The sequence below is a fragment of the Anoplolepis gracilipes genome, chromosome 4 (assembly GCF_047496725.1).
Source record: "Anoplolepis gracilipes chromosome 4, ASM4749672v1, whole genome shotgun sequence".
Taxonomy (NCBI): Eukaryota; Metazoa; Arthropoda; class Insecta; order Hymenoptera; family Formicidae; genus Anoplolepis; species Anoplolepis gracilipes.
In genome coordinates this window covers 3840967-3853888 of record NC_132973.1, presented here as the reverse complement: position 1 = coordinate 3853888, position 12922 = coordinate 3840967, and the positions used below count along the sequence as shown (strand labels likewise).

General features: G+C 41.8%; 1 protein-coding gene across 1 annotated transcript in view; it reads right to left on the bottom strand.

Annotated features, from left to right (window-relative positions):
- Blo (bloated) overlaps positions 1–12922 on the bottom strand; it is a 109075-nt gene that overhangs the window by 81249 nt on the left and 14904 nt on the right. Inside the window, exon 3 of the mRNA XM_072891657.1 lies at positions 3663–7234. Coding sequence (XP_072747758.1) covers positions 3663–7234 — 3572 coding nt within the window. The remainder of the gene's footprint in view (positions 1–3662; positions 7235–12922) is intronic.

The following is a 12922-nucleotide window of genomic DNA, read 5'->3' as shown; positions in this document are numbered from 1 at the left end:
TTCGTCGTGTCCCAGGGCGACGTGGCCGCGATTAATGACAAAGTGCGAAAGCACTGGGGGATTAACGGAGACGGAATGACAGAAAATGGGATAATGGCACATAGTCGCGAATTAGATTCAACAAATAGATCGTCCGACGAGATGAATTACGAGCTAATAACGAGCTTAGTCGAGGTACATCCTAGTCACGTGTAGGTTCGCGACGAGACGATCGTTAGTCTACGAGCGTGCAAGTGGAGTGCATAAAATTCGAGACGCCTTCTCAGTTCAATTCACTCTCGACGCACAAACACCTGTCACACGCGTTGTGTAACGACTCGTTGTGAGATCCGTTCTGCGGGCGCGTTTCACGCTCGCTTTTTTTTTTTTTTTTTTTTTTTTTTTTCCTTTACCGTCATACTTTTCTTTTTAGAGTTGGCAGGGTTCGGTCCAACAGCCGACGACACGCTGTGGTCCATTAATCTCTCATCGATGAAACGCGATCGCATCTACGAGAGCTATTTGACGCTTCCTCGAGCATGTGTATCAATCTCCGGCAAATTATTCTATTATTGTCCGAGCAAATTTTTTTGTGTAAACTTTGCGCCGATCTTTTTTGCACGGAATTTTAAAATATATCTCTGCTACTTTTCATCGGAAATTGTTAGTTAAATATAAAGAATACTTTCTTAAAACTTTTTGGTTAAAAACAGATAATTATAGCTGCGAATAAGACACAAATTATATTAGATTTATTTTTAACGAATATTTGAAGGAAAATTAAAATTTATTACCGATAGTTTGCGAAGGATTGATAAAATAGATTATCGTAGTGCTTGATTTTCTTCCGTGATTTACGGCAACAAATACGTTTTACTGGGGAAGGGGAGGGGAGAGATGTGTATTTCGAGAGTCATTATCAAACAGGCGGCTCTCACGATTCTCGTGTTGAAAATGCTCGTCGCTTGAACGAGCGAGTAATTTTGTCTCCCTTTCCACGCCGGCAGCAGCGAGATATATATATATATATATATATATATCTCATATAAGCAAAGTTATTTACGGCGTGCTCGTCTAATTAGATAATGGCGTCGATATTTTATATTTGTGCGTTCGCATGACGCACGTTACCCAGGCGCTTACAGCACCCGGTCGGCCGGCAGCGATCGCGACCTTCACCGCAAATCGTTTACGGCTGTAACGCGCAGTAAATCGACTTGGATGAGCGCGGCGGCAGGAACGCGTGTTAATAACACGTGCTCGCGCGTAATCGAGTTAGGAGCTCGCTTAAGGGAAATTAGAGCCGAGAGCACTCGGTCGGGATCGACCGAGCCCCTATGCTTCGAACACAGAGACAACAGCGGAATATTAAATAACCGATTAATCAGAAGGCGATAGGGCAAAGATACGCTATCTCTTATACATACACATTGGCGTCGAGTGCGTTACCCTATGTGTGCGTGTATTCTATTTATCGCGCGCTGTTCGTCGCGAAATTGAATACCTGGCGGGCGAGCTGCTTGATGAGTTGCGCAATCGAGGAATAACGATCGTTCCGAGATTTACTGCGAGGAAAAATCTCCTCGGGGCACGGCGCGCGAGCGCAGAGAATTATCTATCATTCGGGTTAAATGTTACGTCCGGCGAGTCTCCGTGTGCGCGCGCGCGCGGGACTTCGACTTATTTCCCAAGAGAGGAGGCAGTGGGCTTTCATGCCGATGATCGCTCGCGGACGCAGTATCATTACTCTTCATACGGGACCCCGGCGACGTCCGACAGCGAAAGCTCCGTTACGGGGTACCGTCTATCCCGCTTAACTCGCGAGATCGACGAGCCTATCGTGCATCTCGTACAAGATTCTCCAGTCTAACAATAACATTCGTAACTGTCTATTGGTAAATGAATCGAATTCAGCAATTGTCAAATAATCGTGTTGCGCAAAAAAATGAGTTAACTGAAAGTATGTCATAGTAGATGAATATTAATAATTTGTAATATTTCCCAAGTTTTTATTTTTATTTTCATTTTCGTTTTCAACTAAGTTAAAAAAATAATCAACTTTTATTAAAATTTTACATATATATTATATGTATATAATAAAATGTTTAATAAATCTGAGATTTTTCTTCTATCACCATTAAAATATTTCAAAAGTTTGTATATAATTAAAACTTGCTGTACTTTTCGTCATTTTTAATTTTTTATCAAGTTAGGTCTATATGGGAAAAAAAATAAATTATATAAGTACCATTTTTTTTATATATATCGTATTATACTTTTATCTATCTCATATGGAAAATAACGCAAAAAACTGAACTTTTAATTTATATTTTTAATAAAAATTTCTGATATACCGCCTTTTTTTTAAACTAAAGTTAAAAATAAAATGTCATCACGTGCGATGCGAGCCAACTCGATTCAACATGTGTGTCAGAGTTTATCTATGGGTTTCGCAGAGTCGAGTGTCGCATTACCTTGTCGCAACTTGTGTATATATGTGTGCGTTTGCATGATAGATATTCCGAAAAGGATATGTTTCTACGCCAAGCGTAGGCGGCAATCCTACCACGTGGTCGCCCGTTAAAGTCGCGCTTTTCAGCACGACTAGATGTTTAAAGGCCGGCTAGGTGTACAGTTAGACATGACGCAATTGCAACGGCAGTCGGCGACGACTTGGGGCTCAATTACTCGGTCACTTCCGGTTTGCCACGCGTACCGAACATCGGTGCGTCGCCGACGATTAAAGTCGCGGAAAATACGCGAGAAAATTATACAACGTTCGATCGCGGAAGCAAAACCGCACGCGGGAACCGTCTCTCTCACCTTTAATCCGCGACAATCGCATAAATACGGCGTGAGCGGAACAGGAATCTTTCGTAACGCCCTGTAACTCTCGCGCGCACCGGTCATCCTGATTAATATCACGCGAGCCTTATCTCCTCTTTTTTCAGAATAACGGAGATGATGTTCGAAACGCTATCAGTTGCAGTCGCGCACGATCATATATTATCGTGTATATTCTCTTTCCGCGAACAGCGCCGACAAGTTGGAAAATGCCGGAAATACAGTGTTCGATATATTAGCTTGAACTGATCGAGTTTATGATTCATATATTTACATTTTTTTCTTTCTCGAAAAGATGTGGACTTATCTCTCTCGTAAAAGTATATTACACTGTTCTATTTGTTAAGAAATATTACAAATGCACAAGTTAATTAATATAAACAGATATATATATATATATATATATATATCTCTCTCTTTTAGTTTTGATAAATTTTATATACATCGATAATTTTATAATTATGATTTTAATTTATATTTTTAATATATTAATATAAATTATATATAAATGTATCAATTAAAAAACATATTACAAACTTTTTTCTCGCACGCTAATGGTTAATTATTTTTATCGCTACACTTTTTCATGTGAAAATTTCTGATATGCCGCCTTTTTTTAAACTGATACAATACATCCATATGGGATTTCATTGACTTTATTTAACACAAGATTCAGTGACTCACAATCAACAAAAAATAGCGATGCCAAAATCAATCAATCATCAGGTATCATCGTTGACGTAATCCGTTCGACCGCGGTTTTAACCTTGAATTAGTTAATCTGGCGCGTGAAAAGAACGGCTACCGTGAAAAGGAAATAAAAAAAGAGATTCTCTTACCTGATTGATGTCGCTGCGATGTCCCAAATCCCGTGCGCTCTTGGCACTTCTCAGCTGATCGCCGCGATACTCTCGATACCTCATCGTTACTTCGTCGTCGGTCAAGGCGCCGCTGCTGCTGCTCCTCGCGTTCTTCTTGTCCTTCTCCTCCTTCGCTTTCTTCTCCTTCTTGCTGAACAGCTGCTTGACCTTGCTCATGGTGCCGCTCTTCTTCGTCACTTTCTTCTCGTACTTCTTGTCGGCGGCGCCGGTGGGCGGCTTCGCGGTAACCAGCGGCGGTTTCGCGTTCGACGAATCGTTTGCGTACTTGTCGTACTTGCGTCGATCGGAAGTAGGCGTCAGGTTCATGTTACGATCCGTATGACGTCGTTCATGCTTGATGAACTGCCGGCTGACGAAGCCCTCGTCCTCGGATTCGAGCTGCTCGCGTCTGTCCGCCTCCTGCGAGTCTCTCCTGTAATCGTTCTCGATCCCAGAATCGGCCAGTCGATCCTTGCGATCCGGATCGTTCAGCTGAGTTTCACGATGACGACGCTCGATGTGTCCGCGCGTCTCCTGTCTCGCATGCCTCGATTTACCCTCGTGGTAAGTCCGGGGTGGTCTAGTCGGACTCTCGTCGAAAGTTTCCAATCGACTGATCGAGGATACCTTCCCTCGGGGGCTGTCGGAATCATCAAAGTAGTCGAGCCGATTGCGCGATCGCCTCAGCGGTTTCTTCGGATCGTCGTCTAGCTTGCGGTGCTCTTTTCTCAGAGTACGTGACGTCTCATCATAGCGCGTCTCGCAGCGGATTGAGTCCCTGGCAGTGGTATCCGAGTCGTATCGGCTAGAATTATAGCCACCGCGATCGGTACGTATCCGCGGCGGCGAGCTGTCATAATCATCGTGAATCGGATGTTTACCGCCGTTCGCGTATCTCTGGGTGGTGCGTGTCTCCTTGTAATACTTGGACTCCAGCTGACTGCTGGTCATCTGCGAGATGTCGGTGTCATAATCGTCATTCGGGCCCTCGCGCAAACTGACCAAGTGGCGCTTCGCAAACGGCGACCTCGTCCTACGTCCGTTCATCGTCGGACTGTCCAGCAACGCGGTCGGCCGTCTCGAGTTGACGTATCCCGCGTGGCTGGTTAGGTTCTCGTGCGACCTTGTAGTGTACTCGCTCCTGAGTGCCCGAACCCTGGCGTTCTCTCCGGTCACCTCGTCCAACCGTTGTGTCGACTTGCTTATGCCGCGGATCGATTCGAACGGCTTTTTCTTCGGTAATACGCGTCCGATCGGCCGATTCTCCCGATCCAGGAAGTCGTCGCTCTTCGAGAACTTGCGCTCGTTCAGTTTTTTAGCGATAATCGGCGACGATAATTTATTTTCTCGCGATTCGCTGCGAAAGTGATTCGTCGTTGAGTCGGTACTCTCGGATAGGTAATGCGATGGTTTATAAGAGCTGCCACCGTTTCTAATGGTTTGAAATCTCTCTTCCGGGCTGCTCCGATTACGATCGCTGAGAAACGAGTTTAAATCATCAGTGTAACCCTCGTGCGTGCGCGTTTCTACGATATACTTGTCACCGTATTTGTCTGTCCTGGTCTCTACGGTGTAACCGTCCTTCGGTTTTGTGTCGAGGTAGCCGTTCGTTGGTATTTTGTTGGTAATCTTTTTCTCATAACCATAAATCTTGCCGTTATCCTCGTGTATCTCCTTCTCAAAAATGTACTTCTCGCCATTGCTGTTCGTTCGCTTCTCCGTGATGTAAGTGTCCATGTATCGTTTCGGTGACGCAATACGATTCGGCGTGACTGGCGACGGCACGATCGGCTTGTCGATTATCTCGTGTTCGCTCTTCTTCACCGATATATTGGCGCTGTTCTTAGCGGCGAACATCTCGTCGGCTAGTAATCTGGACTTGATTCTGGACTCTAGGAGATCCCGCCGCGCGCTCAACTCGGACGTCTTGTTTGAGATTCCGCTCTCGTTCTGTCTTGGCAGTTCACCGCTGTCTCTTCGTTTAGAATCCATACCGTCGGCCCTGCCACGGCCGGAAGTGTCCACAAACACGGTCGATGTGTATTTCTCGGGCTTGTCGTAGAAACGTCTATCGATATCATCGAACTCATAACGCTTCGTGACTTCGTTCGTTCTAGAGATAAAGTCCTTTGAGCTGTCCAAATGTTTGCCGAAGAGACCGCCGTTTTTCCGATCCTCCTCATATCTCGATTTTAAGGCGTTAATTTCATTGTTGCGACGCAGATCGCTGCTGTATGAATACTCGGTTCTGCGGTACTCTTTCTCCGCAGGACTATTCTCGCGCGAGGAGTCCTTCCTTTCGAGACCAAGGCCTTCGTCGCTGTCGGAATGGCTCCGCTGAGCTTTCTTCTTATCCGGTTGCACTTGTGCGTAGATGACGTTGGTTTGCGCCGGTGGCGGTGAGCTGCAACATTCATTCGGTCTCGTGTACGAGAAGGGCCGGTTGTTGTTGTGGCTGAATCCCGGTGACGGTGACATCATCGTCCTGGTCAGCTGCGGTGGCGGCGAACGATCGTTGGACAGTCGATGAATCATCTTATGAATGGTGGACTCCTGCTGGTTACGTTGCTGAAGATCGTAGCGGCTGCTATGTAACATGCTATCCGCGCTCGCTTTGTCGACCTCGTCTTCCCCACGTTTGCGTTCCTTCGCAGGTGAGGGAATACGGCTAGGTCCCGCAATTTCCCTCTTCCCTTCGTCGTCTCTGCCCTCGACAAATATGTGATGCTCGATCACCTTGGCCTCTCCGCTGGGCGATCTATCAGCCAGCTCGTCGACGTGCGTTTCGATCGTCGTCGTTTCCTCGATCGTCTCTTTCGTCTCGGGGTGTCCCGTCGATATCACGTCATCGACATCGATAACCGGACTCGCTCGCTCCTCTTTCCCTTCCGTTCCCTTCTTCGGCTTTGGTCGATTATTATTCTCGCGGTCCGCGCACACCGAAGTGTCAAAGTGAAACGGTTGTTGATCAACGTGCGGCGACGCCTCGATTATCGGTGACAGCTGCTTCTTCGCTCGCTGGCTGACTGTGCTGAGGTGCGAGCCCTCGCTCTCGCTGCCACTTCGCTTGCGCTGTGCGCCGTAACGGGTCCAGGTATCGGCGTCGCTCGCACTTCGGCCGACCGGCTGTCGCCGCCTTTCCAACTTCGGCGAGAAGAAGCGCGCCAGCGGACTCTTCAGCTTCTTCGCGCCGGCATCGCTGACGCTTCTCTGCAGCAGCGGCTTTTTCTTGGTCCGCGGGGTGCCGAGATCCGCGGCTGTAGCGCTGCTGCCGATCTCGTCGCTGCCGCGGCGAGACGTCACATCGATCGGCAGCTCCGGGCGTTTCTTATTACGACGTGCCGGGAGGGTGCTGAAGCGACCGGGCAGACTGCGTCGGTTGTCGCGTGCCACGCAGTGAAGACTGCCCGCTTGCTGCAGGACCAGAGCCGCCTCTTGTGCGAGATCCTCCTTGCTCCTCGCGGCGATGCTCTCCTTATGAACCGGAGTGGCGATCAACCTACCTTCTCCATCGTTCACGAGAGCTGCGGTTACGCGCGGTGCACCACGTCCTGCAACACGCACCGTACGCAACGCTCTTTAATCTCGCGTCCAATTATTACTTAAACCATATTATACAATTAATCCGAGTGAAATGAATTATGTACTTTTTTTTTCTTCGCTGCATCAATAAAAAGGGACATTTTAAACTTAATTTAATTATTATAAAAATATTATAGTTACTTGGTGGATTATATTTTTATATGACATTTATTTATTAAATGAAGAAGTGTTATGAAAAAAGAAAAGTGTCCGAAAAATAGAAAAAATTGACTTTAGAATGATTTCTCTGTAAATTGGTGAAGTGTTTGAACGCGACGCTGATTTGAATTTCTCTGATAGATGTAAGAAAAAAAGGAATTAATCATTGTACATAATTACCTTACTCGTGCCAAAATAACCAAATTTGAGTATTTTTTATAGTATCTTTTTATTGGTTCTTGAACAGGAAACAAATCGGTGTCTTAAATCTCTGAGATTTAAACTTATTGATATGATTAAGAATGTAAGATAGCATATGTAACAAAATAAAGGAGAAAATATGTAAATGACTAAAGGCAAACATTGGTAGTTTCGACACAGTTGACTAATAAATTGATAATAATGATGAGATAAATAATAATGATGAAGACGGCTTATCAATAGATATTTTTTACTTCTTTTAGAACAGTCATCGATTCTACATATATGGAAATCAGGTGTATAATTTCTGAATTTTAAATAAAATCACGAAAAAGATGTAGTTGTTATTAAGTTGGCAAATTCAATAAGTTAATAAATTACATTGCGACGCTGCTCAGCGTTATTGGGTGTGTAAATCAGCTATTTATGTTAAAGGAGCGAGCGCGCGATCGTAAGATGTTAATCGAGTTTAATTAAGCGTCCGGTTTAGAAGCGGCTGGCTCAGAAGAAGCGTTAGAAACTAGAATCCGACGCATAAGAAATTGCCGTCTTTCCGCCTCAGAACTACTTCGGCTGAATCGGGACCGCCATTAATTCGCCACATCGTCCGATCCGCGATCGATATAATACTTGTAATTAACACTGTCATATTTATAAATGAGTCGCTTAATCAACAGCTCGTTAACAACTATGTCGGCTATTTCGAGATTGATGCGTGCTAATTCAAAAGATAACTCAAATTTCTCTTTTTCTCCTTTTTGGTAATGGTAATCATGAGTAACGTAGAAAGATAAAGGATATGGTAAAATGACAGCTGAATAAAAAAGATTGGATGTTATTTCAAATTAAAATAAAGTATTTTAGTTAAAGACATAATTAAGTAAATAATTCTCGACGATTAAAAAATCGAGTAAATAATTGATTGTGAGGAATAAAAACAAAATTGATCAATTTGATCAAGTTATTAGTTGTACTTAAAATTTAATTCTTTCACTGCTTATTATGTTTGAGCTATACAAACATTCCGTTTCTATATTGGATCTTTCAGTTGAATCTTAGGATTACAATTCTGACAAAAGATGAAAGCTTTCTCACATCCGTGTGTGAATTTAATTTAAAAGTAAAATATATCTCTTCACATCGAGTTACACACTTTTGAAAGCAAATTCATCGTTTTATATTCCTTGATATAACATTCACCGACATTAATTAGGTCTCCCACGAAATTTTCACTGTAGATAAAATCATCCTATACACGCGACCAAATATATGCTCGGTCTATCATTTTTATTCGCGCGGACGTTTTATCTTACATAAGGAGAAAGCACCGCGATCGTGGACGTCTTCCCACGTCGGACCAGTTTGGATCTCATCGTACCTTACGCGGTAGACGCTAATCGACGTTAAATGAAAATTGATTCATTATCCACCCCGTAGCGTGCATCGTCATCCTTGTCGTCGTCGTCGTTACATAAAGTTGCGTTAATTGCTTTAGTCATGAGGACATTTAACAACTTAATCCGCCGCCTACGTTTATTCTATTTTCGCACTCGTTCAGCGGATTCACACCAAATAATTAAATCTACAGTGAAAAATTAATGGAATAAAAAAGAAGATGATTGCAATGTAGAATAATAATAATAAAAAAAGAATGATACCCTAGATGCAGCTGTAAATACATCTTAATTAATTATGAAAGTTACAAGTATTGCGAAAATGCAATAAATGCCAAACATTTTGAGTCATATTAAATTTTTTTTAATGACTAAAAAAAATAGTTTCAAAATAGACTAAAATATTTAATTGATTCTTTGTTTTGTGTTTTTGATATCTATTTCTAATTAATTATGCCTCAATACAAATGCTGTTTATTTTCCTTTCATTGGTCTTTTTTCTTCTTCTGGCATTTTGTGAAGAGACTATACTATTTCCAGAAAGATGTATCTCTCCCTCTCTCTCTCTCCAACTCATCACCAATCGTCGTTTAAAACGCCGCCACACGAAAGTGCTTTTACGACCCGGTCGCTCGGTTTCCACAAACACGCAATTAACAGCCTCTCGCGAAGCTTTGTCTCCTAAAGGTTTGTCCCGTCTAACGGGCTTCTTAGCGCTTAGCTAAGTTATACTGCTTTCGGGGAAACATCATCTCGAGGAAGGAAAGGAGCGAGGCTTAGAACGCGATTTCCTCACGACCAGTCCGGTCGAACGTGTCTACTGAACTTTATACATACTCGAACGTGCTCTCCCATATACCTGTCATATAAAAAAAGTCAGAAGAAGCAAGGAAAGGGAGGAAGATAGTACGTTCTAAGAAGTAGCTATCTTTCAAGTGTAAACGCATAAAAGCTCTGTATACAAGTTTTGTCGAAAGTTTACTATTCATTATAACTAAGGATATTATCCTCTGTAAGACGTAAAGGGAACTTTCTTACTAGAATGTATATCGAAGGAGACAACGCTATCCTTTATCGAAGCTATTATCCCTCCAGCTGACGCCGGAGCTTGTTGTGGCACGCATAGAGTTCGTTGGTCGTGTTCCTACTGCACGTTGTAAATCGTAAACTAAGACGACAAACTTTGCGTGGTTTACGAGATTCAGTGGCGCGAATCCCGCGCGACTGTCACGCGCGGGAATGTAATCTCCTGAGATATCGTTGGATTTAATTGCGCGCAGCACATCGCCGTCGCCGTCGCGCGGGATTACACGACATGAGCTCGGCCGAAGGACGCGCGTTTTCAGCTTCCGTCGTGTAGCGCATCGTGTTCCCCTATATAAACGGACGTATCCTCCGCGGATCGAGATTAATAAGGCGTATAGCTCACGCTGATATCGCTGATGCGGAATGCGGGTTAAAACGAGCGGAAGAGAGCGGCGATTCTCCGATCTCGGACGAGACTCGGTTCGATCCTGCTTTCCCCAACACTAATTATCGTTCGGATGTATGCGCCAGAAATATTTCGCGAACGTGTACAACGCAAACATACTTGGGATTTTAGCGCGAAAGAAACGAGAAAGAGATGGAGAGAGAAAAAGAGAGAGAAAAAGGTGCCTTAGAATGCGGTTGCACGTAGCGAGAATCGATGCGCTTAGAAAACTGATCTTAAACGTGTACGATTGATTGATTCAACGGGTTGCGATACAGATAATTGTTCAGTGGTTTTTAAACTTTTTTCTTTTTTTTTTGTTTTTAATGACAACTCTTTTGAATTTTTAATACGGAGAGATCGTAACTTTACTATAATTAAAAAAATATGTTGCTGTAAAGTTAAATTTTATAAATGTGTATTTAAATCTTGTGTCTAAAAAATATTCAAAATAACAAGTAAATCAAGAAAAGTTGATATTGAAAATGCTCACAATATTTAAATGTCAGAAAGAAATATTTGCAATTACATTTTAAAAGATATCTCTATAAAATTTGAATTGCGAATAAGAGTCAAGTGAAGTATTCATTATAGATTTGCAACTACTGTTTAGATGAAAAAATACATGTTAAAAAACATGAAAATCACTGCGATGAATTCAAACATTGATATATAGGCACATCTGCGTGATTATACCCAAATGCTTTCAATTACGGACTTGTAAATTTGCCATAATATCAGCTTATTATTTACCGGTTCGTCAGATTGTTTATGTTTCCTATTATGGTTATCCTGTAGGATGCGTTCCTGTCCACAACACTCAGCGTTGCTAATGTCATTTAATGCAATATCACGAGCGACCGTTAACGAGATGTAATCATTGTGCTCGACTGACCGATTGATATTCAGGCGCATCGTATAGTCGATTTAATTATCACGACATTAGCGCCAAGATCTTGCACTAGAGGCACGACATGTACGTTCGATGAATTCATGATGGAGCACGGCTGGTGAATGCGTACGCGCGTCATCCTGTATGAGACATATCATTACGACGATATCACGTTGTTAGCCATCGTTCAAGTTCCCGTCACGAGTGCAGGACATTCTGAATCAAATCATCGTCAGATAATTAAATCGAAGCGCAATTTGGTTTATTGGTTTTTTAAATTGTTAAATTATCAGATTTTCAATTTTCTTTTTACTTTAAATTTTCGAAATCTAGAAGTGTAGGAAAATCTCATTTTTTATAAATCCACAAAATTATAAAACCTTAAATCGCGTAGAGAATTTAAAATTTAATGTTTCTCTTTCAGAGAAAGTTTTATATTTAAAAAGTGTTAGAGAGTTTCAAGCTTTTAATTTTTTCAATTCCTAGTGCACTTCTCAACGAGACTTTATTATGTATATCTTTTAAATTTCTGTTAGATTTCATGAATTGAGAACTATAAATATAAAATCCTTAAATAATTAAATTCTCAGAACCTCAGCTTTTCGATTGCTAAATCGTTAAAATAATTAAATATAAGATTCTTAATTTTTATATTCAATGAATTATCCTTTAATTTATTTATTTCTTCTCGATAGTTAGTCGCATATTTTAATACGAATTAAAGTTGACCAGCGCTAATTAACTTGTTAATCATGCTCTTAATTTCTTAATAAGAAAAGAAAAACTATATCTGAGAAAGTTGCTTTGGCACTTTTGCTATCTGAATCGAATCGAAGTAAATTATTCATGCCAACAATGTGAACGTTTTCCATCAAAAGAAATTCATCCGCCGTATGTATGCCACATTGAAACGCCACCGTAGTCGAGTCTCTAGACTATGCTTGACATTCTCACGAATTGTTATCTTTTAGGGGCGTACACTGTCGCCATTCTCTCGACAACATTCTGGGAACGTTGCGCAAATATAAGTCATATTTTTATATGAATCGATAAAAAGCAGAATCAAATATACATAATATATTATTAAAAAAGAAAAGAGCACATAGACGCGCGCGCGCAAATTATTTTTAATATAATTTTATTATATAATTTTAATAAATATTTTCTAGAAATTTTATAATCAAGCTAAAACTCTCTAAAAATTCGAATGCTTAAGTTAGATTTTCATTATCTGATTTGTTTTAATATTAATAACGGAAGTAAGAAGTAAAGTATGAGAAAACGGTATGTTAGAGGCTTGTTTATTATTATATTGTTATACCGTTGTAATAATAGTATCAAGTTTGCGGGCTTCGAGTTAACCGAAGCTCTTAATAGGCATGAAATTATTGGACGGTTTCTCTCGCGATGCACTTGCCTCCTTCTTACCGTCCTTTCAATCGCGGCGCATACATGTGGCTCAGTCGGGATTCCGGAAATGATGAATCTAATCTACGCGCTAGCTTAACCCGATCGATCGCGAGTGTGAGTTAATTATTAT